The sequence below is a fragment of the Pithys albifrons genome, chromosome 1 (genome assembly GCF_047495875.1).
Source record: "Pithys albifrons albifrons isolate INPA30051 chromosome 1, PitAlb_v1, whole genome shotgun sequence".
NCBI lineage: Eukaryota > Metazoa > Chordata > Aves > Passeriformes > Thamnophilidae > Pithys > Pithys albifrons.
In genome coordinates, this window is record NC_092458.1 from 60,241,788 (window position 1) to 60,268,698 (window position 26,911).

Genomic DNA, 26,911 nt, shown 5'->3' on the forward strand with positions numbered 1-26,911 from the left:
TTTCAATTTTATTAGTCCCTATTTATCATAAAAATGCAACAGCTCATAATCAGATAGCTTTATATATACACCCCTTCTATGGCACTCCCCATGGAGCCCAAGGGGCATCACAGAAAAGACACATTTCTTTGTTCTTATATGGCCAAATTACTTAATGCATTCATGATACTAAAATATAAATTATATTTTGTTGAGATGCTTAGCCATCCCTAAGCATGTATGTGGCTTTTGGACAGGTCCAAATATGGAGAACTTCTGTGATTTCTCTTAATTTTAAATATAATAATATTTTTACATAAGGAAGAATCCCAAGATTGATTTTAAAACCTGAGAAGCTGGTAGAAAGATTTTTAGAGGCAAGATACACTAATATAGGTTATACAGGTCTATGAGAAAACGTCAAATTTACACACATCTTCACATGCACTGATGGACCACTGGGCCTTTGTTTCTTATTTTTTCATTACTAGCACATTTATATAAGTATTAGGGACATTTATATAATAACAGGATATTAGCTTATTTTGAGGTCATCTGTTCTTGTGATTTATTCCCCATTTACAGTCATAAGCTTCTCATTGTGACATCACCTTGGCGGCCACAGCACTACCTGTGATGTCATCAAAAGGGATTATAACCTGATGTGGGGAGTAAGCTGCAAGAGCAGATCAGCTCCTAAAGAATAAAGGGTTTGTTTTGCCCTGCTAGCAGAGGGAGATGGAAACACTCACCCACCTTTTTTCCCCTGCCTGTCGTGGAGCAGGACCATTTTACTACACAGGCTTGTAATGCAAGGTTGGGGCTGCCTGGGTAGGAGGATTTGGTTATCTTGGGCAAACTTCAGTGCAATAAAGTGGGTGCATGAGAAAATACATGCCACGTGTACAGGTACGTACAACCTTCCTTCCCTGCCCACCTCAGGTGTACTTCACAAGCTCGGATGAGACAGTAGGACAACAGTTCTCTGTGAAACTGCAGTGAGCACAGGGAGGCACATATGGAATCCACAGTGGGACACATTGCAGTTGTGCTGTTCTTGCTGTGTGGGCCTGGCAGCCCCAGAAGTCAATCAAATATTGCTCAATTGGGTCCAAATGGTTTGCTGACCTGATCCCCAGGCTGGAGGAAGGGTATCTTTAAATGACAGGCAGGATATAAAAGCTATGGCTTAGTACTAAACCAGTTTGGCAATGTGGCTTTCAACGTAGATCCATGTGGTCAGTTCAGGCCATAGGAGAGGTAAAACCACAGCTGGTGAACTGCCCTGTGCAAAGCTGCTCTGTAAATAATGTTCTTCCATGGTATTTATAAGTTCCCATTTGATCTCAACTCTTTTACCTGCTCAACCAAATCCCTCTTTCTGAAAACCAGACTTCTTATGGGAAGTCAGCACTGCAACTTCATAAACATCTTCTTGTTTTCATCTTCTGTTTGGTTTCCTGTCACTTCAACCATATCAGCAGCAGAAATTGCAATTGGCAACATACTCATATGAGGACCTCTTCCTATGTCATTTACTTGGCATCACTGATTTGGCACTGTAAGAGACTGTGATAGTCAGTTAGATAAGCATTTTGGGGTGTCAGCTTTTAACTTACTTTATAGTCCATGTCAACAGCAAATGCATTTAACTTGTCAGTTCATGTAATCATCTGGGAGGAAAATATGCTGCCACATTGCTGCTCCCCACACTGCTTTTGTCTCACTAGTATGTCTTGTCTGAGTGTGAATTTCCACCAGGCTCCATGCAGGGTACTGACTCGGTCCCAGAAGCATTTTAAATCTGCAGATACCAAAAAGGTGACATATGGGGGCAGAGGTGGCATTTCACAGACTGGCAAGTCAACTCTGGAAGTGCTGATGCAGCACCTCTGAGCTACTGCAGGCAGCTAAGTAGCTGATCACTGACAGCAGCCCTCACAGGTCAACTGTGCACTGAGGAAGGCTCTTATACATTCAGAGTCCACAGTGCTGCACAGTTGGGTCACAGCCAGCCTGTGCCACTGCTCCTCTAGAACTTAGCCTGCACCATGGGCAGGAAGACTACCCCCAGCTGTGGAGCTGCCAAAAAACCTCTATTGCTGCAAATAGTGCTTCTTTCCACCTTGAACTGGGCAGGAGGGTGTGAGGGAAGCAATGTAGGGGCTCCTGCAGAATAGGGCTCCATTGTATGACCTCCCCAGCAGGTCCCAGCTAGCCAGGAACTGGCACCAAGCCCATCTGCTCAAACCACAACACCTCACTGAGTAGATGGACTTCTTTGAAGGTGACCCTCTGCAGCGGTCACCCTTTGAAGAGCCAGATTTTGTCCTCTCACCCCAGGGGAAGGCAGGGGCACTGTTGGTTTTAACAGTGTTGGCATGTGGCTAGAAGTAAGCAAATTCACTCGAACTTGCTCAGCTGTGTGTTTTGCAGCTCCATAGTCAACTGGCTCCCTGCAGAATAAGCTCTGTATAAAATGATGATGCAAATTTTCCTTATCCTGAGATTCAGCAGACCCACCTTCCTGACAGAGCAAATGTGCTGGCATCTTGCAGTGCTGGCACTCTCCTGGAGGAGAGATATAAACAGGAAGGAAGCTGGTTTGGATTCTATTTAATTTCCCCAGGGTTATTCTATATGTTAAAGAGAGCAAGCACACACAACCCAGATGCAGATAGTAGGTTAAATTCTGTTCTCATTTATGAACGTGTAATTGTACAGTAATCCTGCTGATAACAGGGTTGTGCTAGAGTGGAAGGAACATTGCAGAAGACTGACCTAACACAGAAAAGCAAACAAGAGGGTTCTGAAGAGGAAAATCTGCCTTCCAACTGGTTGTCTCATCTTTTTCTCTTCCAGCCTTTTCTTGGGCCAAATTCTGCTTCAGATCACTGTGTAAAGTCCATGCAGCAGAAGTCCAGACTGGTCGGAGTCCAAAAGCTGAACTGGTCTCCCATTCCTCTCAGTAGCCACTCCAAACTAGGTGTTCTTAGAACCGAACTTGGTTTTCTCAGAACACAGATTAATAAATCAGAGAAAACTCCGTCTTCTGGGAGAAACAATTCATTGAGGGGAAAGGTTGCCAAATAAATCTCTCTCTGCCCATAGTTCCTGTCAGGCCATGTCTTTTACCCTGGTCTCTCATTTCAGTCCTGTGACTTCTAGCTGCTTCCAGGGCTGTACAAGTTCCTCACCTTCCTCCCTGATGCCACAAAGGCTTGATCCTGACTCTGTTTTCCACAGATGGAGCACCCTGTCACCCAGAGGAGTCTCCCAGCCCACAATCCCCCAGTAGCTCCCCACTTGCTCCAGGATCCAAGTTTGCATTCACGCTCCTATAACTGAGAGCAGAATTTAGCCGCTGAAGACCTTGAAGGTGAAGTTCTGGGGAACAGCAGACTCTGTTTTGCTTTCCCTCATATTTCTCTCTCTAATTCTGCATGTTTTCACACCAGACATTGCAGAGCCACCTATGATGGCATGTGTCAGTGCTGAGCAGCTGTGGATGCTTCAGCAGTCTGTCCCATTGCCCACCATTGTAGTCACACAGGAGGACATCAAGGGCCCATACACTAACAGCACTGTCACACTGAAGGCATAGACAGGATACAATCCATCAGTGAAACCAGCCACCACTTAAGGCTTCTCTCCACGGCTTTTTGCCAGTTTTGCTCCCTGTTTGTGAGATGCTCACACATCAGGAAGCTCTTTACTGTTTTCCCTCTCAAAGAGTGGTGTTTTTTTTCTGTTCAGTGAGGGAACAGAGAGGTTGGGCTCCCTCTGAAACCTTCAGAGTTGCTCCTGTAGATGCTCAGAGGACCTCCACTAAGACACAACACTCTGTGATCCAGACACCTACCCACACACTCCTGTACTGTGTTTTCTCCAGACATCCTTAGTTTGTGCCTTTTCTCACTTCCCTCACAGGCAGTCCGAGCTATTTCAATGTGAAATATTTCTCAAAATGCAGCTGCTACCTCTGCCTCTTTCTGACTTCGAAGAGTTATCATGGGGACCAATCAACTGAATGCCTTTTTAATTGCATTTCCAGGATCTTAAAAATAAAATGATTGTCAGAAAATTTATCAGTACTTTCCTCAGTACCTTGTGCTGCATAGCCAGAATAAGATCCAAAGAAGAATGTGCTGCTTAAACTAGGACACAAGCAGCTATGAAGACTCTGGGGAAAAAAATCCTTAAAAAAAGAGCCAGAAACTCCCTTTCTCAACAGTGGCCCAACCCTAACACATCAGTAGGTCCAGGACACCTCTATTTCTGACAGAGAATTTCTGTAATTGGCCCATTTGATTTGCAGTCCTCTCCAAACAGCACTCACATGGACAGCTCAGTGCCTGGCTCCACGGGCTCACTTGGTGACCTCAGTTTTCAGATTCATCCTCATGTGGCACCAGCTTCTCCTCAGACACCCAGTTCTCAACTTTGGATCCTAGTTTGGGGAAGAAAAACTTAAACTGCTAAACTAAACAGGTGTGAGAATTTTGGTTCTGACCTTGATTATGACAAATGTTCACAACCTTCTTCCAGTATTTTGTCACTTATTTCTTAACCACAGCTAGTTTCACTGACTCACTTATTTCTTACTCCACTGCCTTCTTCCACATCTTTCCTTTCCTAAAGTAGGTGCAGAGAAGGAGGATTTAAAACAAATCCCCCAATTTCTAAGCCTCCTTTGTGATGAGACAAGACCCAGAACACTTTTTTTGCCTTTTCTCACTGAAACTACGTTGCTCTACACAACATTTATACCAAGTGCAATTTTCACTTACCTCTTCCATAAACACATATTCCAAATGTGATAGCAACATTTTTGCAAAATCACAGTTCAATGTTAATTTTTGACAGTAATGCCTAAAACTTTCAGGGACTCCTTATCTTTCTTTTAAATCTTAATAAATCCACAGGAGAGTATCAAGCAGGGGATGGAGGAAATGTTTCATCAGGTTTGGACCCTCTGGGAACATCATGTCAAATCCAGATGTATAATTCTCAACAGTGATGACAATTAATTTATCTATTGACAGCTCTGAGCCCTTCATGAAATCACTTGGTGGCCTCTGAGCCCTTCATAAAAATCACTGTGTGGCTTCTGTTTCATTTCCTCTGAATACAGCTCCAGTTCAGTGGACACTGTTAATGACAACTTCAGCACAGAGGTCTTCATTCACCAAACTCTTAAGCCCAAATGTAATTTTCAGCATGAGGACACTGCTATTGACATTCCTGGCAAAAGCAACATCCCTGCCTGTTGTACTAGACTGACACTGGCCAAGCCCTTGCACTTCATCTGTTCTAGCAGGAATGTGGTCTAGAGCCCAGGATCCTGAAGCAGACTCCAGTATCTGCATCTATTCTGACATCTTCTCAAAACAGCAGAAAGAGAGGAACTGTGCAGGTGCAGAGGAAGGGAGGCCCATTGCTTCATTCTCTTTTGGGCCCTAATTCCACTCTGTGGCAGTTCCTTACCTGCTACAGATGAAACAGTAGCACTGAAACTACTGCTTGATTGTAATGAACTTTTTCCCAATGTCTTCTTCAAACAAGAATGTAGGTTGGGAAATAGCTAAGTATGTATATAAAGTCAACCTCTGTGAAGACCAATAAGCTGCAGTTTTACATTAATTTTAAACCCAAATCTTGCTTGCCTGAAGTGGTGTTATGAAGCTGTGAGGCTGAAACTGTGAATATGATGGGCAGAATTTTTCATTCCATCCTATGACGAAAGCCATTAACAGCTACAACTGCTTTTAAAGAAGTCAGAACTATAGCTCTTTTGCTTCTGGTCCATTCAAAGTGACCCCTTCCTCACTGAATCTCCTTCAAGTGCCCCATGTTGTTGCTTCTTTCCTTCTGAAAACTAAAGAGTGAAGGAAAATCTTGCTATTTGGGATGGCATTAATTAAAAAAAAAAAAAGGAAATAAAGACATTTTAATTGCATGGGATTTCTGAATAAGTTTTCAAAGTGGGGGTAAAAAAAAAGCTGTGTGCCTGGTACACAGAGAGCCCTTTCTCTTCCCCTCTGTGGCAGAGGAATCAATGGAATTCATATAAAAGAAGAAGGGGGGTGGGAAGAGAGATAGGAGATGCCTTGCTCGGTACCAGCAGGTCACAAGTCTCACGAGGCTAGATCAGGGCTTGCAAGGAAGTTGCTGACTCTATCTCCATGTGTACCTTTTTGTTCCTTGCCTTGGATTTGCTGGTCAGTGGCATGCTGCTTTGCCTGGCTCTCCATAGAGCTTGTAGCCTACAGGAATTTGGACAGAGTGGTACAGACATCGCCGACAGAGACTCTGATCACTGACTATCCCTTTAAATGCAGTCTCATGACTTAGTCTTTACTCCACTACCTATTAAAGAAGGAGACAAGACGTTCATAGACAGCTTCCATTCAGACACACAGAAGGACACAGAAAGGCAAGACAATTTAACAGAGCTAACTGTGAGTAAATACAAAGCATTAGAGGCATTCTCTAGAGCAAAGGGCATGGAGAAAGATTTGCAGGAAATCCTGAGGTGAAAGAAGGTGCAGTAATTTTTAAAATATACTCGCATACAATCTTCAGAAGGTGAAATTCTGTAAAGAAGGCTATTTTGTCATTTTAACCATATTCCTTTAAATATGAATCCAAGTGTTTCTTAATATAAGAGACCACTATATTAATATTCTCTTAATATATTGGTCAATGCTTGATTTCCCATAAAAATCTAACATGGGGATTTTGAGCTGCAAGCATGGGAACATTTTGAGAATACAACCTTAATTTTGCTGGGATAAATTCCATAGAAGGAATATCTGTGGAGGAAATTTGAAGCCAGCCTTTTTGCAAACTTGGAACTAAAGCCCAGCCTGGAGCCTCCTGTTAGATTTCTGCACCTCACAATGGATGGCCTTCCTTCTGGGTATGCTGGAGACAGAAAGGAGCTGTGGATGCTCAGCAGCATGGAGACTGCACTAAGATGTCTCATCATGTGTGTAGGTAGCTAACTTTTTAACCAAGGGGTTCTGTGTCTCCATGCTCTGTAATGACCAACCATCCTATATGCTACAGCATTCTGGAAAACTCGATCCTTGTTAGTTAGCAGAGTCATCAGCATGTCCCTACTTTTTTTTTTTTTTAATGACAATAGCTACTGAGTAGACCCAGACAGATATTTTAACAGTGATTGTTACTATTGTAAGTAATATCTCAACAGTGATGGCAAGAGAAAGTTTCTCTGTCAGCTCAGCCTCTTATTTTTCTAAATATACCTGTGTTATTGATTGCAGGTATGATTAGCTGGTGGAGAGTGTTCCCAGTTTGCCTCCATGTTGCCTATTTTCTTCTCTGCATTTATCTTGTCTGCTTGCTGCTTAACCAAAGGAAACTGCATCTCCTATGATGAACTAAAAGAACTGAAAACTGAATTTGCCATCAATCTCTACCGGCATGTATCTGAAGCAGAGAACAGAACCAATCTTGCAGTCTCCCCAGTAAGTGTGGCTGTTTCTTTGGAGCTGCTGCAGTTTGGAGCTCAAGGAAATACCTTTACAGAGCTGCAGGATGCCCTAGGATACAACATTCATGGTAATGTACTGCTTAAAAAATACTTATTGTCTTATAATTTTTAATATATTCACAGCCTAAATAAGGTGACAGGAATTGGACACGTCATACTAAACTGCTTTCTGTCTCACTGCAAGAGATAGTTTTAGGAGTGTTCTTCAGGTATCAGCTGGACAAAGTAGTTTCAGGAGTAGATGATATACATGTTATTCTTCTTTTTTCTGAGTCAGTGCTTACTTTCTTATGGCACAAAAATACAGGTACATTTAGAAAAGCCACTTCCATGAACAACAGAATTGCTCCAAATTTCCTACAGGTTCCTCGTGTCCACTGTGCCTTTGCCTCCCCTGTGTGCTCTGCAAAGAGGTGCCAGGCAGAAGACAGTCATTTTCTCTCCTGTCCCATTAACAAGTTTTATGAAACCTATAGAAGCTGAATTATCTTTAAGAATTTTCTAATGTTATTACAACTGGCCAAAAAGATGAAAAACTATCAGAAGGAGACTGGCAGACAGATGGATGTTGTGATTGCATCTTTCCCTCAAAGGAGGCTAAAATAAAACTCACTGGGAATTTGGAAAGGATATGGGAAAGACAGATGTCTTTAAATCCACCATTAAGTCAGCTTAATTTAAGGATGCTGTTTTCATTTTAGCTTTGGATTATCCTACCATCTCACATCACATGTCAAAAACTATTTTACATTATGGGCAGAATGTTTATGAAAAGCAGATGACTGCTTCATCTACAAAATTTACAGCTTATAGACAAATCTTGTGTATAGAGATGACACCACTATTTCTCAACATAGAATTTACTTTCAGGGTATGAAAACTAAACATAAAACCTACAGTAATTTCATCATCTTGTACTGTAACCTGCCTTTGTCACCATTACCATTCTGTACAACATTGATATTCAAAACCAACACAGCAGTAAGAGCTAACTCGGGCTGAAAAATAGAGATACAGCTACCAAGTACATGTACTGGCATAGGAACAGTGCATCTATATTATGAGCAGCTGATATAATGAAGTCTTGCCTTTAAGACTCCTGTTTCTGTAAATTCAGTTCCTAATTCATAGAAGGATTATACTTTGCTTGACACTTCTGGTCATTAGGGGCTCAGTTATTCAGACAGAACCTTAAAGAATAACATTTCACTGTGAAATCTGAGCACAGATCTCCACAGAAAATGTAACAAAGAGAAGTGCAGAGGTTGTTAGTGAGCTTCTAGCTCTTTCATCCTCTCTTTTCTTCATGTGGCACATCATAGCAAGCAGACGTTATATCTCCATTTTAGCTGTCTGTGGCACAAGCCACAGGAGCTTTGGCTTTCAGTAATATTAAAGTAGGAATGTGAAAACAAAGGAGGATGGAATATATTGCTATTGGTTATAACAGCACATTACCAGTAATGAGGAAGGAAACCACTTCCTCAAATGGTCTTAACAAATAAATCAATCAAATACTTAGATGAAATTCCTATCAGATGAGTAAAATCAAATCGTATATGTATGAATATGTGATAAAATCCCTTTCTTCCATTAGATGTTTGCATTAATGTTTTGGTTGGTCTGCCCTAAACAATAATGAAGGATGTGGTTAAAACCTTAGCATGCTGAAAACAATAAAGACATTGATGGTTTATTCACTGTTCACAGAGAATCTGCTCTTACATGCACTTGTTATCTTCTTTCAATGTTTGGAAGATTTGTTCACCTTTATTCTAAGGAAAACAATGTATAAAGGGAAATATCTGTAGACAGCACAGACAAAATTACATGCTTTAAAATGCTTTCTCCTTGCTGTTCTATCAACAATAGAGTATTTTAAAGGAATTTTGAGCTGTTCTCCAAGTAAGAATTCAGAACTTTAGTTAGCTAAGCACTTTTATGAAGTTACAAGCTTGGGATTCCACTCCTCACACTCACATCTGCTTCCAGTTTACTGTCCTTGATTTCTCACATCTGCCAAAGGGTTTGTCAGATGCTCCTATACTAATGCATAATACACAAGGAAAGCACTTTACACCTAAGGTTGTGTGAGTTTTCTAGACATGTGTTCAAGGAGTCAAATATTTTATCACTTAAATAGTAATAGATCCAAATTTTAATACCAAACTTCCCATAGGTGATTAGTTTTCCTCCAGATTATTAAAGTAGCACAACTAGGTCAGAAAATACACACTGGATTCTCAAGTGATAGAATCAATAGATGTGAAACTCTCCTTTTGCCCCATGCAGGATCTGAATCCATGCAGTAAAAGTCTCCAGATGACCTGTCTGGTAGCTGGAGACTCATAGTGATCCTGCCCTTGACCTGAGACCCTCAACTTGATCAGCCTGAGATAGGTCAGTCCAGGTGGGACTGACCTCCCTGGTTAGCCACCCCAAAACACCCATGCCCCAGATGGCAGTCCTGTCTGACTTCCCTCCAGCTCTGCCCACACCCACAGGTGACTGGAGAAACTGAGTGATCACTCCCTTTGCCTAAGGCCTCCCTTGAGTAAAAACAAAGATTTCCAACTGGCTCTAATGGTGAGCTCAGCCATGACAATGGGTAACCAGATACCTGTGAGCTACACAGTGCACTCCAGGTGCTTGAAACTCCAGGGTTTCAAGCCAAGGCAGAGGAACAGCTGAGCCAAGTACCAAAGCAAGGGGCACAATACTAACCCCCCTGGAAGATGGTGGCCAGGAATTCATATACAATAGTGAGCTACTGAGATTTCCAATAGAAATGGAGGCACTAGATGGTGAAATCAGAAAGTTCCTGGTGGTTCCACAAAGCCAAGAGGCACAGATGTCTTGCTAAAGGAAAGCAGTGCTCCAGACATTTCCCAGACCTCATGGAGAACTTAGTTACAGAATGAAGAACCTGTTGAAAACATCTTAAAGGCAAGTAGTAATACCAAAAAGACTTTTATTATCTGGACATAGGCAAGTCTCCTCCAAGATACCACAAGATATATAGGGAAGAGGCTGACCTACAAACACAGGAAGTTTGAGGAGATTTGACACAGAGCCTATAAACACCATTTGGGTGGGGTGCAAGTCCCAGGTCTGAAGAGGTCACTTCAGTACCAACCATTCCATCAAAAACCATTGCAACTGAAGCAAAATAATTGCCTTTCAAGGGAGTCTATGGAAATTTAGTGATGTTAAAAACATAAGATTCTCTAAGTTTGCAGGACTTACATTCCTTCTGGGCCCACACCTCAACCACATATCCACCACAGAAGCCACCAGTGGTGAACTAGGCTTCCCAGAAACAGGAAACCAGGGCATTATTCAACTCTTTTCATTAGTAGACAGCACACTAGAGTATACCTTATTGAATTTTGGAATGACACTGAGCTTGTAATTGCTACAAGCATTTTGGAAGACCAGAATAGTACTTAAAAGGATCCTGGAAAATCAGAGAAATGTGTGAAGTGAATAAGATACAATTAAGGAAGGACAAGTGCAAAATTCTACATTTAGAAGAAATAATCAACCATTCAAGTTGGGGAACAGTGAGTCAAAGAATAGTGTTTCTAGGAAAGGATCTGAGGGATCATAGGAATTAAAATAAAATTGTACTTCAAAAATAAAATTGTACTTCAAAAAAAGCAGACACTGTTTTGAGTTGTATAAATAGATGAGTCACTTGTAATATGTGAAGCAACCATCAGCTCTGTTTAGCATTGACAGGGCTCATCAGCAATACTGGGCCAGTTTGGGTCACCATCCTTCAAGAAACAAAACAATGCTTAAGGGCCAAGACTGGCACAGACTAACCTGGTGCTGTCAGAGAGATGTCTTTCCTAGGATGGGTGGATAGTGACAAGAGAAGGAGACAGTGGTACTGTGGCATCAGCAGCTCAGCCAGTCACTGCCAGAGGTACTACATCTCCCTAATGGGAACTCAGAGAGAGCTCCCCCATACACCCTCTCAAAAAAAAAAAAAAAAGGTACATTATGAACTCTTCCGAAGTGTGTTTGCATAGAGGTTTCAGCCAGATGTGAGTTCAGCTGCTTGACATATCTGCACTAATTTCTACAGCAACAGGAAGAGGGCTTTACTACGCCCTGGGCATCACCACCCTCAACAGTAGTGCTTTGACAGTAATACTCCATAAATTCAAGGGTCCTTCAGTTGTTAAGGTACTTTAACAATCAGAGGACACAAGTGTCAGCACTGGAGTTGAGAGCTGTGGAGGCCTGGGGCAATCCTTAACCTCAACATGATAATTGCAGTTTCTCCCTCCCTCTTGTCTCACAGATCAAAGCTTGCAGGATTTCTTGCACATGATGCCTGAAAGAATGACTGACTTGAGCCAAGGCACAGTGGTTCAGCTGGCATGTGCCTTCTTTGTGGATGCTGGTGTGCAGCTTTCGCCCCACTTCACTGCACATGCTGCACGCTGGGCAAACAGCAGCCTGCAGCAAACCAACTTCACTGACCCCAACAGAACCACGGCCCAAATACAGGAATGGATCACTAGTCACCTTGCAGGTAACAGAGCAACCCACAGAGAATGCACATGAAGAAAATGTAAAATAAGACCAATGAGAGAAATTGCATTTAACCAAGTATGCTTTTTTACCACAATTTGTGTTGTCCAAACCAAGGCTGAAAGTCAGGAAATCTAATTCTTGTGCTGACACTCATTTCTAATGTGAAGAAAGAGTGGGAATAGGTCTGAACCTGGGAGTACAAGTTTGCAGTATCAAGCTGGTAACCACTTGGCCTCATTCCCCTAATTTTTAAAATGGCAATCCTTTGCAGTATTTTCACATTTAATAAGGAGCAGCCAAATTCCTCAGTGACCATGTTCATGGCACTGAATGCTTTCATGGTGCTATGGGGAACACATAGGGCTATAAGCTCAGCAGTCAGACTCTGAGTGTAAAAAGTCAAAATGCTAAATAAGAAGAATTTACTTTCCACATAAGCAAGAAAAGTAATGCAATTAAATTCTGTGTTAATGAAAAAAATAATTAAAAAAGAAAGTCCTTAGAAGCAGCAGAGCAAATCAAGCCCCTATTTGCCCCATCAATTTATATGAATGTTAATTTGGCCATCAACATGTGAGCTGATGTTAAATGCACACACTACAGCGGTTGAAACTAATGAAAACTAAATCTATCCTTCTAAAATGAACAGTAAGAAGTGATCCAGCTCTGTGACAGAAAAGTATTGCTTCCCAAAGCAGGTACTAAAATGGAAGGTCTATTGCAGTGCTCACATGCGATGTCAATGAATTAAAAGTGGATCACTCTTCCAGAAATATTTGAGATACCCAAAGTGGGATCAGTTGAACAAATAAACAGGAGAAGGGGAACATTAGGATATAAGCTTCAGGTGACTTTGTTACTTCATAAAGCAGTCTGTGATCATTCCATCAGGGATTTCTGGTGCTATCAATGAATGACTCCAAGATACACCTAGGCATATTTAAGATGGAAAATCAGTTAGGGCCGGGGCATGGTGCTGAGCACTGGACTGCTCTCATCAGCACTGTTCAGCAAGTAGCACAGTGCTGGCACAACTTTCACCTTCAACATTTCCCAACTCTAACTCAGTTCTGGGGAGAGCATGGACCAACAGGCAATCCTGATGAGGTCCCTGTACATGTGGGAAGGGGAAGGTAGAGGGTTAATGGTGCCTTATGAGTTGTGCCTCTTGCCCTTAGGAATTGCTTTATTTAGTCACACAGACCCGGCCTTTAGGCCTAGGCCAGTAGGACAGCATGTGTCTTCCCCGTCTTTTTTCTGTGCAGATGGTGATGTGCATGGTGTGCCGTTGGATAGCGCTGGGTCATCGCTCAGCCAGATCGCCTTGGTGAGCACCATGTATTTCAGAAGCACTTGGCAAAAGAAGTTTTCCCTTATGGATACTCAGATGTTGCCTTTTACCACATCAGAGGGCTCAACCTTGAAAGTGCCCACAATGCATCACACAGCTGAAGTTAACTATGGTAACTCCTTAACCCAGATTTGAGCTATTGTACAACATGAAATTGTTTTATTTAATTTCCACAAATACCACAGTAAGACTGTGCTCTTTTCCCAGCTTAGAGTAATCTCAGAAGAAATTTCAGCAAATGAAGAGACCACCTGGCTGACCAAATTGACTCCTTAAAATGACAGGCATAGATTAAACAAATTCTGGGTTCAAAATGGTTCCTAAAACATCTGCTGTCCCTGCTTCATCCCTCACAGACCAACACCTCCCAGCACTCCATAACAAATGTGTCAGCTGTAGCACACAACCAAAAGGCACCAAGATAACATACCAGGAGAAAGGAGCATGAGAGACTGAGGGTCCCACAGTATACAAAGTCCTTCAGAATAGCATGGAGCTTGTTAAATGAAGATGCTAAGGGAGGACCGTAGGAAGCACATTTGACCCCATGACAGAGAAGCAGTTAAGACTGAAACTGTGTCAAGCCAATTTGATTTGTGGGATGGGTAAGAAATTTTCTGGCCCCTCAGTCTAATCCCTGCTTGTCATTTGAATGTGAACACCAGAGAGAGGACAGTATAACCAGGAACACCAGCACTGCACACTCTTGTCTCTGGTCACAGCCTGTCTCCAAGACTTTAGGGTAAAACTGCAGATCCTCAGTGCCAAATTCTGCAAGAAAAGAGAATTTTTTATAGTGCTTATACCAAATCAGTGGATGATCTCAGCATGGGCTTAAAACAGTATAAATAGAGGTGATACTTTATTTTTATAATATATGAATACAGTGTAGGCTACTTTCCTTTAGAGACTTGATGTATGTGGGTTGCTAACAAGAGGACTTCTGCTGCAGGCTTAATTTTCTACCAACAGGAATTATGCCAGTTAGCTATACAATCTCTTTCAAAATACAAAGAGCTTCTTTCCTTTCTACCCTAGATTTCAGAAGCGAACTTGGGTAAAAACCTCCCTAAGTCCAAGTCTAAATTTTTTCAAGACCAATTTATAGCTCCTAAAATCATGCAAGCTTTAAGTTTCTCTTCTGCTTTGATACTGACTCCCAAACATATTTGCAAGTTACCAAGCTGCCTCTCAATTTCCTCTTAGATAAGCTGAAGAAGCCAGGTTCTTCTAAACTATTCAAAATCCAGATGCTCCAATTTGCTACTAGTTCTTTTTTGTGCTTTTCTGATTTAAATCATCTTTCTTAAGTGACCAGGAACGTACACAACACTTTTACTGAGGCCATATACATGCCTGATTACGGCAGTTAAATGCCTCCCTGACATCCGATCCCGTCAGATCTCGGAAGCTAAGCAGGGTCAGCCCCAGATTAGTACTTGAATGGGAGACCACCTGGGAAATGCCGGGTGCTTTAGCTTCTAGTCCTGAGGACTTCACTGTCACTGTCCAAGCTCGCTCGGCCGTGGCAGATGAACCTCAGGACTTAAACGGTGGGGCCAGTTCTGCACACGCTGTGCCTCACCTAAAACGCACTGCACAGGCTGGAAGGGCACACCTTCCCAAATCTTCGTTCATGAAGCCGAGCCACACACACACATGCCTGACAAAGTGACTTTAGTATTTCTACAGCTTGCTAAAATACCTTGCACAGTGTAGTGGGGAACCAGCTCAGGGTGGTTACTCAAGGTTGCCCCACCTGGGTCTTTTTCTTTTCTGCATTTTTTTCCAGCTGAACAGCCCTAGGTAAGGAGAGGGAAATCTCCACACATAATCTCCTTTTTTGAACCATCATTTGATTTCCACCACTTCAGTCATCATGGCAACTCACTGTTTGTTTCTGATGAAAGTCTTCAGTGTAGCCATACTTCAAAAAGCCACTAATAACCCTTTTCAACCTTTATGTTTGCTCACTGTACTTTCCCCGTCTAGTTTCTGCTTGCTGCTTTTCTTTTCTTGCTCTAATTGTCATCACTTCTACTTGTAAATAGTTTCACAGTGAAATTATGTTTAATGTTTTAAATAAAACTATATGACTGGATTCATGCCTTTTTATCAAATTAGAGTCAAAAAAGTTCATAGTTTTGTTTGCTAATGTACTTGATACTTGAATTTATCTCACTTTCTATTTCCCTCTGTGACTTGTTTATTCTTTTCTCCAGGGTATGTTCTAACATCCCAGATTACTTTCTTTATAAACTGACTCCTGTTTTCCAGTCATGGGAAACAACTGAATTTACAGTTTATTAGAAATCCTTGCTGACTCATGTCCAATTCCACATCCAAGTTCTTCTCATATTCTGGGGTGGTGATCACCCAGGCCCCAAGAATATTATTTGTCTCTCAAGTAATATGAACTTTGTTTCCACGTCTGGAGGTGTAATTAAGCCTGCTCTTTCCTCATTTCCATTAGGAACCTCACCATTTTCTTTTACTCTATCATCAGATTATTTATTTAATAGGAATTAATCTAAAAAATTAGCTTGCTTGTATGGTTAAAATATTTTCTTTTGTTGTTCAACACTCACATCAAGCAGGCAGATTGCAGAGCATTATTTCTATACCTTTTTATCTCTGAACCATAACTCACTTGGCCAAGAAATAATTTCTTCTGCTCTTTGCAAGTTTGTCCTTACAATTACGTCTTTCTTTGTGGTGTTTCTTCTTCCAGGACATTTATGGTGTGCCCATCATTGCTTCTTCCTCCAGCTGGGACTGCCAGCTCCTGAGTGCATTCACACCTCTGACTTGGAACACTCCCATCTTCTTTATGTTTGAATCTTTTGGATGTTAAATCACTTTACTAAGGAGTGCTGTTTCCCTTTCCAAAACCCTACACCTCATCATCCTTGCTGTTGAGCATCATAAACTACTACACGAACTTGACTTTTCAGTCCTGGGTGATTTTTCAGCTCATGGCAAGGGTTTTGCTACTCATGATACCTTGAATAGCCTTAACCATCTTTGCTTTACAAGCTGTTCAGGTAAACAAACAGGTTTCTTGGGACTGAAAGACAGCTATTACCTCAGGAACAGACTTTTCTGAACTTTCTCTTTTAGTAGAGTGAGATAAAGAAATTAGAGGTCCAAAACAAGGGAAGGTAGGGGACTGCCAATGCTTATGCAAATGAAGATCTCAGGTAAAGCCAGGGACCACGAATTCAGCAGCTGAGCTGCATTGTCTGACCATATAATTGCACCACAGTCCTTGCAAACTTCATGTGAAATCATTAGTTGTGCCAAAAATACTGAGACTACTTTTTATCTAGCCTGAAATAGGTGAGCTTTTTGCAGCTAGAGAGACTTAAGGAAAGTCAAAATGAAAGGGGGATGATTTTAAATTTGCTGATTGTCAGACTTGATTGGGTCAATTTCCATCTTTGTCACTAAAAATCCTAGAAACATTCCTAACAAATCCATTTGAAACAAATGCCAAAGACTCACTCAGTACAACTCAACAGAGAGTTGAGATAACTTTCTGTCATTATTAAATGTTAGTAGCTGTCTCCCACCAGGATCCAAAACACAGAGTGAGAAAGATTAGTTATGACCTACAATCAACTGCAGCTTTTACAACATTGTTTATTCTTTTAACATTGCCACGCAGAACAAACCAGCCTGGGGACAAGTAACACTGCTCTAAGAAAATGTCAACATTACTGTTTACACACACCTCTTAAACACTGCAGCTATTTTACATATTCATTTTTCCAAGCAATTTGTTAACAACATTTGAATGCTAATTTAGTATATGTATAATCCTTATGGGATGCTCAAAATCAGTTCAAGCAAGTAACATTAAATGTTCTAATTCAATAATCTAGTCTTTGATTTTCTTTCTAATTAACAAATAAGGACTGTATAACCTTTGTGCAGAATGTGCTGACTTCAAAATATCAGCATGTCCACAAATTAAACCACTCATGACCAATGCACTACAAATGTAAATCTCCCTTGTTTGCCCATTGGAAATCAGAACATCTTTTCCCAGCAAATGATCCACATGCTGGGAGATGGTTTTAACAGAGCAATTCTTTCTCCTTATTGCAAGGCAGGAGGGCTCATTTAAGAGCTCAAAATTTAATCTAGCACAATAATCAACACTGTATGAATCCTATCCAGTCCATATCTGCAAAACTAATAAATATGGTACATTAAATATTTGAGACATCCTATAGCTATGTATGTATGGCCAAAAATTTAGATATTATGAACATGAGCTACTATAGTCTGTAATTTACAGCCCCTGACTAAGAAAGTGTGAGCATCTACCCTTGAAGTTACAACTACTACAGCTGGGTGAAGAAGTAGATTCAGTATTTTGTATGACCTGCAGCAAATGCAGTAAGATGTTTGCTTGTGATGTATTAAGCTTGCATTTAACTCCTGGCCTGCTAATAATTACTGAGTGTTCCTAAAATGCTATTTATGGGATTGTCAGATGGAAAAATAAGAAGGTAAAATTGTGATAATCTGTTCTGCTATATAACAGAGTGCACTAGAAAAACCTGGATAAATTTTTCTTTGAAATATGGAATTAAAATGGGACTTTTAAACGGCTATTACAAATGGTTGTATAACTAATTGCAAGTTTGGAAGCCCTACAGCTTTTACTTTTGAGACTAGCTTTTATGACCACTGGATCTTGATAGATCTTTATGCCTAGATTTTAAAAAATTATAAATTTGGCGCTTAAATAAGCATAAACTATTGTTTAATGTAACTATTTGTTTCTTGAAACAAGGTTAAAACTGATTTTTAAAGGTAGTGAAGATGGAAACATGAGGCAAAGTAGATTTCAGTTAATTAAGTAGGACACTCTTAATTTTGTTTTTGTCATTTCTATCAGTAGCGAAATTTTAATGAAGGATATTATAAAATTGTATATTGAGACAAAGAAGACTAAACATTGCAGGAAGAGTCATCATAGTTACTGTCATTGCCTTGATAATTTCTTTAAATCCGTGAGCAAGGAGCACATATTATACAACCAAGTAATAAAATATCCATGCTCTGTTGAGATGCTGTTTCAGGTTCTCTTACTAGCACTGTGATAGATGAGCTCTGTTCAGATGAGAGACTCTTATGAGTTAACAGCAACCTGAGTCGGCTACAAGAACCCATGTGCTAGAGACAACTCCTTAAATCCTACCACAGCTGCTCTGAACTGTGTGCTGACCCCAGCTAGGGTTGTGGCTTTGAGGGTTTTTTCCCACTTGAATGATGAAATAAGATCTGTATTTGCCCACCCACAGGCCAGTTCCAAACTGCGGCTCTGGAGGCTTTCAGTGTGGTCGAGTTGCCATACCTGGGGGAGAAACTCAGCATGTTTCTAGTGCTTCCCAGTCACAAAAGAACACCTTTGTCCCAGATTGAGTCTCACCTTTCTGCCAAAGACATAATCCTCTGGGCCAACAGCTTAAAGAGAACAAAGATGGACATTTTTCTGCCTAGGTAAGCAGTGTTAGCATGATGGCTTCACTACTTCAGTTGTCAGAATTCCATGTGACAGTGCTGACACAAGCAATGTGTGAGCAAAATCACATGACATGCTTTCTATTTTGTTATTCACCTCACAATCAGCAATGGCCTTCCTGAAGCCATGAAGAGGTGAGCTGGGAATGACAAGACTTTCTGGTATGCTCTGTACTGGTTTAAAAAACACAAGAATTTTAGTTGATCCCACAGCTTTTACTTAAAATTTGTTTGGGGTTAAGAATCCTTTAAGGATCTAAAAGAGATATATTGCTGGGTCTTTCCCACACTCAATTTTTCTCTTTGCTTTAGGAAGAACAAAAAATATAACCTTGTAAAGACACTATTGTGTTTTTTAAACTTGCCCGTGCGCTACAAAAAGGCACTGCACAAAGAACTTAGGCCCACCACTCCCTCCATAGTCATACCCATCTTTCCATGCACATACCAAGTTCCAGTCATTTGTTTTCCACCTCAGTCACTTACTGTTGTTAGCACACACACGTATTTTCTACCATCTATTCCAATGAAATTGCATACTAGGAGGAATCAGGTGCAGGAGGCCTTTTGTGGCTGTACCTATTGTATGGATCAGCATGGAAGGGCTTCATTACAGATCTCCTAAAATGTATTCATCACATTAATGAAGCACTGAAAAACCATTTATACATTAATATTCTTTTTCTCCAAGCTAATAACTGACAAATGTTTCAAAGGACCATTTACTATAGCAAAAAAGATTATGAGAAAAAGAACACTTGGGAAAACGCAGAGTTCACATGTCAAAAAGACTGAGGCAATCTGATTGCAACAGATGGGGGTGAGGGATTCCTTCTGTTAACATCTTCAGGTGAAGATGAGTTGCTTTTCTGCAAAGTACACTTAATCAGGCAGCATGCACTGGGCTCATACTGGAATAGATGGATGAAATGCAAAGGCTTGATATAAATTGCATCTGTTATACCTTTTAACTCCACATAACTACAAATTCTGCATTTAAATAAAATCTATCATATTAATTTCAGGTTCAGTATTCAAAGCCTTTTTGACCTAAAGACAGTTTTCTCTGCCTTGGGAATTAGAGATGCATTTGATCCCATCACTGCTAATTTTAAAGGCATCTCAGGTAAGAGGTTTGACTGAATACAAAATGAACCCTAACCCAGTGGTTGTAGACTCCAAACTTGGAATGATTTTGTAGACCTGGGTCTACTGAATTAATTCAAATTCTTTCTCTGTTAAATTCTAAAACACAATTCATACTCAACTGTTCTATTTTATCATTGGCAATTGTATTTTGAGCTGTTTTGTAGAAAAGAGGAACCTGAAAAGGACAGGGTTGGTTTTGGTCTTGAGCCTTCTTTTTCCTTCTGTTTTCTTTAAGATTAAGTCAAGACAGCATAGGCCTAGAAAAACGGCTATTTATTCAGAAATCTAGGAATGCCAGTTGTACTAAAGCATCTTATTTGTGTTTTTAAATAGTCATTTAACAGTTAGGGATGCTGGTCCAACAAATCTGTATTCCAGCTCCTGACATTGAAAACAATACTGGTATATGTCCAGGCTGTTGTCTTGCTAATCCAGTGACCTGTGAACAGTTATATTTGCCATTTGCTATAATACTGGTGCTATGATTAAACTCTTAGTGTTGGAAGCCTGAAATTCTCCTTGGAAAGTTTTCCTCCATACTTAATATTAAACACAAGAAGAATCCAAATTATCTATTTTCTTTCTCCTTTGACTGCTTCCAGTAACACAAAGAATTTCAACTTAATCACTTCTGCTCATAGTAAAGACTCAGAATGGTAGCTGCCCAGAGAGCAGCTCACATTCTTGTGCATGTGTGAATAACTGAAATTCCTCCAATTCAGACAAACCTGCTTCTACAGAAAAATTACTTTCCTGGGATGAACCTCAGAAGGCACATTACTCATGGATTTCTTCATGCCACTTTTAAAATTGAACATAGCAATGTTCTATTACAGTATATATCTTGGACTGCAAAGAGATGCACATTAAAATAATTTGTTACTGCTCACTTCTTTGTTAAAGCATGCTGCTTCATTCATTGCAAACAACTAATATACTGAGAAAGTGCACAAAGATGTGTTTTATAAAGTTAGTATCTATTTAAATAGGATAAATACTTGGAGGAAATGAACTTCATAAACAATATTGTTTAGCCGCTTCCTTCTATGTACACAACCTGGTGGCTTTCATCAGAGGATAAGGCTTGTGGAAGTATTTGACCCTGCCTGTCCAGGGTTATGGATCAAAGGATATATTGAGGCCCTTCTCAGTTCTCCTCTTACACGACTCGGTTATGTCATAAGAGTAGGGTTATAGGTGGCCTAAGAGTTACATAGGGCAGATTTTATGAGGAAAATTTGAGTTTATCTTTTACTTAATCAATAGATACAGTTGAAGAATAGGTAAGTTTTCATTTCCTCTTCCATAAGAGGCAGAAGTCACCTGCAGTCCACTGTTGTCTATACAGGGAAAAAACAAGTTAAGATGGTTGAAAGGCCTAACAGCTGTGATCCTTATATTCTGCAGAAAAAAAAGGTAAAAGCACTCTATTTTTAAAAAGGTGTTTGCAATGCAATTCAGAAAACAACTAATATTAATGTGGGTTTTTGCAGATCAAAACAGTCTTTATATTTCAGAAGCTATTCACAAAGCAGAGATTGACATAACAGAGGATGGCACAAAGGCATCAGGAGCTACAGGTAAATCAATCAGAACTTCTCACTTCTGGAGCTTACTACAAAACCAACTACTAGCCTTTTATTTGAAATAAGGCAAACACGCATGGTTGCATTTAAATGTATGTCTAATCTAAACTTAAACTTTTATATTTAACACACCTCCATTTTACCTTTGTAAATGTTCATAAGAACCTTTAATTTTTGATCTCGGACATGTAAAGGCTCTAGTGAAAAACAACTCAGCCCAGAGGAAATCTAGTTTGAGAAAATGAACCACTCATTTTTCTGTTGATCAAATCTGTTTGCTCAGCTCATAAAAACAAATCCTGAAAAAAGGTTAGTAATATCTTATCTATAGTGCCTGAACTGCTAGAGATTTTGAAGATGATCTCATTTAATAGCAATGATGGGAAAGTTTTACAAAGACAGGTTTGATTTTCACATACATGCAGTACCTAAGGGATCATTTCCCCATGAGCAGCTGGGGCTGGGCGAGTGGGGAGATTCAGAGTAAAACCTCAGCTATGGACTACACAGTCATTAAGTGATCTTCATCAGCTGAATGACATATCAATAGCAATCCTTCAGGCAATTTACATAGAGCAGGATAACCAAAATTACTGAGCTGTGCATTCCCCCATTTTTATCATTGGTCATAGGAGCCTTATCAAAGAAGGCCCTTGCTTTTTTTGGTTTGTCTTTGGAAGCCTCAAATGATCCAGAGATGCTACAAATTAGCACAGAAAGCAACTGTAATCCTAAACCCCTTTGCTTCCTTCTTTTGAGAGTCTGAACTTGCCCTCAAGCTGTTCCAACATCAGCACAACAGTGGGGTGATCATTAACCACATCTCAGCCTTCTGCTTCCCTGGGCTGTGCTGACTATAGATGTGCTACACACACGCACTGCAAACGCTGGTGGTCCTTGACTGTGGATCTGGGCAAGATCTGGGTCTCTGCCATTTCTCCTCCTTGCTTCAAGGAAGGCGCACGTATCCCCTCATTCAAACATTCCATGGTCACAAAGCCAAAAAGTACCTGAGCACACCTGAGTTGGTGTATTTAGTATTCCTCTAAAAACAGCTTTGAATAAGACATCCACAGTACATAGGTGGGTGTATAGTAAAAAATTTATGTAACTAATTAACCTTTCTGCAGAGCTGTACAGTTTTAAATTTTATAAAGATTTTCATCTCTGTTGGAGCAATATTTTTCATAATTTCTCTGGTAATGTCTAGACAAAATAAAAGCTTTCAAGCAGCTTCAATTACATATTAAAGACTAAGGGTAAGAGACCTTTATCCCATTAAAACCAATGCCAAAGTTTCCCTTTACTCCAACCAGACCAAGTTAAGAAGCTGATTTTAAAACGTTTGTTTAAAAGTTCTGGATCCAGTCACATGGTGGCTTGAAAGCTAAACTAGGCACTTTTTCTAGAAGCATTAAAATAGTGCCTCTCAAACTAGTTTTACTGTATCTTAAACTTGAGTCTTCAAATTAATTCCATTGTTTTAACTGCTCAATAATCCAAATCTGGTGGGTTTAATATTGGGGGGTTTTGACAATGTATTCTTAATACTGCATTGCTACAATAAAGTATTAATTTAAAGAAAATGTGTAACAGCTGAGCCATCGTAATTCTTAAGGACTCTATTTAATCTAATAACCCACAACCTGAGAATGGAAAAACAGTCATAATTTGAGATTGAGAATACTTAAGTTTTGTTGAGAGCTCTGTCAAGACAAATTCCAGGATAACATATTTCTCTGCTGCAAATCTCCTAATTTAAAAAGTGACTAAATTTGTGCCTTGTTTATCTTTTTCACCAGAACAACATAGCTAGGAATTGGCTAACAGGTGGGACAATAAAAAGCTATGACTTCAATAGTTAGGGCTGCCATAACATCAAAAGTTACATTACCTTTGAAGTCCAAAGCCAGACAGACTCTCTTCAGCTCCAAACTACACACAAATCACCTGCATGTAGTCTCACAACTCTCGTCTTGGTAATTGAACCAGACTGATTTCACTGTTGGATAAAATCATTGTTTTACACTTAAAGCAGAGAAGCAACTCACAACTTAAGGTACTAAACATTAGAGCTTGAGGGCACTCCACAGAAGATGGAAAAAAAGCAGATACATTTTAATAATGTTTTCTTTGTTGCATTACAGCAATGGTATTACTAAAGAGATCTCGAACACCTATTTTCAAAGCAGATCGACCCTTCACATTTTTTCTGAGACAAGCTAATACAGGTATGCATGCTCTCCCTTTCAGGAACAGAAACCTTCACAAATAGCAATGAAATCAATACAGTTCTTTGTAAATAGTGTGCCATTCTTCAATCAAGAAATTTCATCAACCATGGAAACAGTGATGTTGCGGTTCTTTAAAGCATAGAGCTTAATTTCCTTAAAAAGAATACATGATAGTCATAGAAGTCAGGGAAGCCAAATTAGCCTTTTCTCCAGACAAGCAGATTGTGCTCAAAGATTTCTACCACAGTTATAGGAACTAGAAAGATCTTAGAGATATTAAACACCACAGACAGCATCAAGGACTGAACTCCACAGGGCAATTCAAATTACAAACTGGCCAGATCAGCCAGATTAACATTGAAAGTAGTTAAAATAGAAATCTTTCCCTAGAAATCAAACTTATTCATGCCTATACTGATGGCAAACAGCCTTCTGTCAAAAAAAAAAAAGCATTTCTTTTGATACTGGTAACTCCCTGAACCTGCCCCAGACCCCAGACAAACACCAAAATACCCAACAAACAAAACTGCAGAGCATATTTTAAGAGTGAAGCATCATAGTACTCCTTTAGCTTCAGTCTTAGATTATATGTCATTTCAGGTGTCCAGTCACGTTTATTCCAGAATTTCTGACGAAAGAAAACACCATATAGCTCATTTGCAATAACAAAGAATTGCATTATGCACCATTTAGCAGATATTTGCTCCTTGGAAGCATCAGGCCATCTCCAACAGCTCTTACCGTTCCTAGCAATGCAGTCAATTTCCACCCTTTCAGTATTTTCCTAGAAATCCTTCAAACCTCGTAACTGGGGTCACATCTCTAGATTTCCAGAGAACACTGTAATTTATAGGGTGCAGTAAAACACTGGGGCCTAGTAAAAGGAGAGAATAATTTTCCTTATCTGCTTTCAAGCAACACACACTGTTCTCTTGATCAGTGAAATCCTACATCTAACACTCTGCTTTAAAAACTTGTGTATTAACATTTCCACTACAATGCAAGCAGCTATTTTTTTAAAGAGAAAAATCACTGCCTTGGTGGATGTTTTAAATATGCTTTGGCAATCCCTACCACTTGATGAATAAAAGTATTTTTACTTGGCAAATGCAGAATTTCAAAATACAAAGGCGTTAATAAGCTCCTCTATGAAGCCTGAGCCACAGACTCTTCAGGATTAAGAACTGATTTTGATGAATAAAATGGCTCAGTTTACAGCATATATGTTACATAAAAAGGAAATCTGATTGTAAAACAGGATTTTAATGTAAAGCATAAAATACACACTTTCCAGTCAACTTAAATCAGAAGGACATTTGTAATGTAAGCTTTTTAGTTCAAGAGAAAATGTTCAGTCATTTTGTTTGCTCAGACTTAGTGACTGAAGCTTTTCAGGTATTAAAAGGGACAAGGGTAACAAGATCTAGTATTAACATATTTTACCAATGTATCTAGAGGTGCTTGAAACTCACTATCCCCATGAAGTTCACAATGAATCTTTATGTAGAACAAAATTCTTCACTGCAATCTTCTAGTAACAGCAGAAATGTATTTTCCAAGACTTAAAATGGCATAGTTCTGCTCAAAATAATTTTAAAAGGTTAGTATTTTTAATCTGAATTTCAGGTTTGAACACATTCCCTTTAAAGGACAGGCAAGGTAGCAGGAATACAAATAAACAAATCCAATGAATCTGAGTCAGTGATTTCATTCAAGGGGTTGTAATGTCATCTTTACCTAATATGAGCACAAAGCAATTAATTCAGGCTCTGTTTCACTCAGTTCAGAAGTGATTATTTAGCCAATGATTTGTGTGGGTTTCAGATTTTGGCAAATTCCTAGGTTGGGTTATCAATTATTTGGAAAGGTCTTTTTTGTTTTAATATAGAAATGTTCAAATTACTCGAAGACAAGGATGCAATTGCAGTCAGCTTTCCCACACAAGCAATGAGTGATTCTATGATCTGCTAATTCTATGCTTAACATATAAATTTAAACTGAGCACTTGGAAAATGAGGCCCCAGATTGAAATAACACTAATATTGTTTTCATTCACAGGTTCAGTATTCTTTATAGGAAGAGTTACAAATCCTTCATAATAAGCACTAATCAAATACACTGTCTTCTGTTCCTCCTATGGTGAGCTCTCCTTCAATGAAATTAAAGGCTATATGACATGTATTTATTAAAACACTGCTTTAAGCAGTAACTTTTGCAAGAATAAGCGAGTAAGCCCTCCAACGCTTTATTACATTGTACACACTGTTGGAAACTTAAAGCTGTCTAGGAATCATGAGCACCACAACTACAGCAGAGACAATAAGCATATAAACATTTCAGAAAAAAATGAACAGATTTTGCCTCCTTAATGTTTAACAGTATGGACCAACAGCTTCAGCTTAACTTCATCATGGTTTGACCACTCCCGAGTATGTAGGTCATCTGAAAAACAGCACCCCACAAGAACATTTTGCGATATGCTATTTTTCCAGCACAATTTAATTTCCCTATTCTGAAGTCAAAAGCTTAAGAGTAAAACTGAAATTCAGTCTGACCCCAGACAGATATAATCCAGCTGAGACAGTAGGGTAACAAGTCAACAGCAAAATGCTGTGAAAAGAAGATAAAGCTGAAAGGGTGTTTCAAAACTGACACAGAATCACTAAGGCTGGAAGAGATATCTAAGAACATCAAGTCCTACCATTAGCCCAGCACTGCCACATCCACCACTAAGCCACATCTCTAAGCACAACTACTGGTTTTGAACACTGCTAGGGATGGTGATTGCACCACTTCCCTGGGCAGCCTGTTCTAGACAAAGCAGATAAGAAGCAGAATCCCCACTCAGTGAGTGACCAAATATATCATTGCCAAAAAAAGTAGCAGTACTACCTTTACCACCTTTGAAGTGTATACAACAGAGTGGACATTTCTGAAGAACACTGAATGAGGCTAAAAGCACCTAGAAAATATGACATTTTTTTCAGCATCCTGACAAAATTTGGGATTC

At 39.8% G+C, this 26,911-nt stretch overlaps 1 protein-coding gene across 1 annotated transcript; it reads left to right on the forward strand.

Moving 5' to 3' along the window:
- The first annotated feature begins 7,276 nt into the window (after positions 1-7,276).
- On the forward strand, positions 7,277-26,000 carry SERPINE3 (serpin family E member 3). The gene is made up of 8 exons (XM_071570931.1): positions 7,277-7,566; positions 11,811-12,044; positions 13,312-13,509; positions 18,713-18,911; positions 19,958-20,058; positions 21,575-21,661; positions 23,815-23,898; positions 25,960-26,000. Exons 1-8 carry the CDS (start codon positions 7,308-7,310, stop codon positions 25,998-26,000), a joined length of 1,203 nt encoding a protein of 400 aa, XP_071427032.1. The 5' UTR covers positions 7,277-7,307.
- Positions 26,001-26,911: the final 911 nt, after the last annotated feature.

Excerpts from the sequence above, each read along its gene's own strand:
- SERPINE3 (XM_071570931.1), top strand. The coding sequence starts at position 7,308 with ATGTTGCCTATTTTCTTCTCTGCATTTATCTTGTCTGCTTGCTGCTTA. Across the intron at positions 7,567-11,810 it reads CCTAGGATACAACATTCATG|ATCAAAGCTTGCAGGATTTC; the intron begins GTAATGTACTGC and ends CTTGTCTCACAG. Across the intron at positions 12,045-13,311 it reads GATCACTAGTCACCTTGCAG|ATGGTGATGTGCATGGTGTG; the intron begins GTAACAGAGCAA and ends TTTTCTGTGCAG.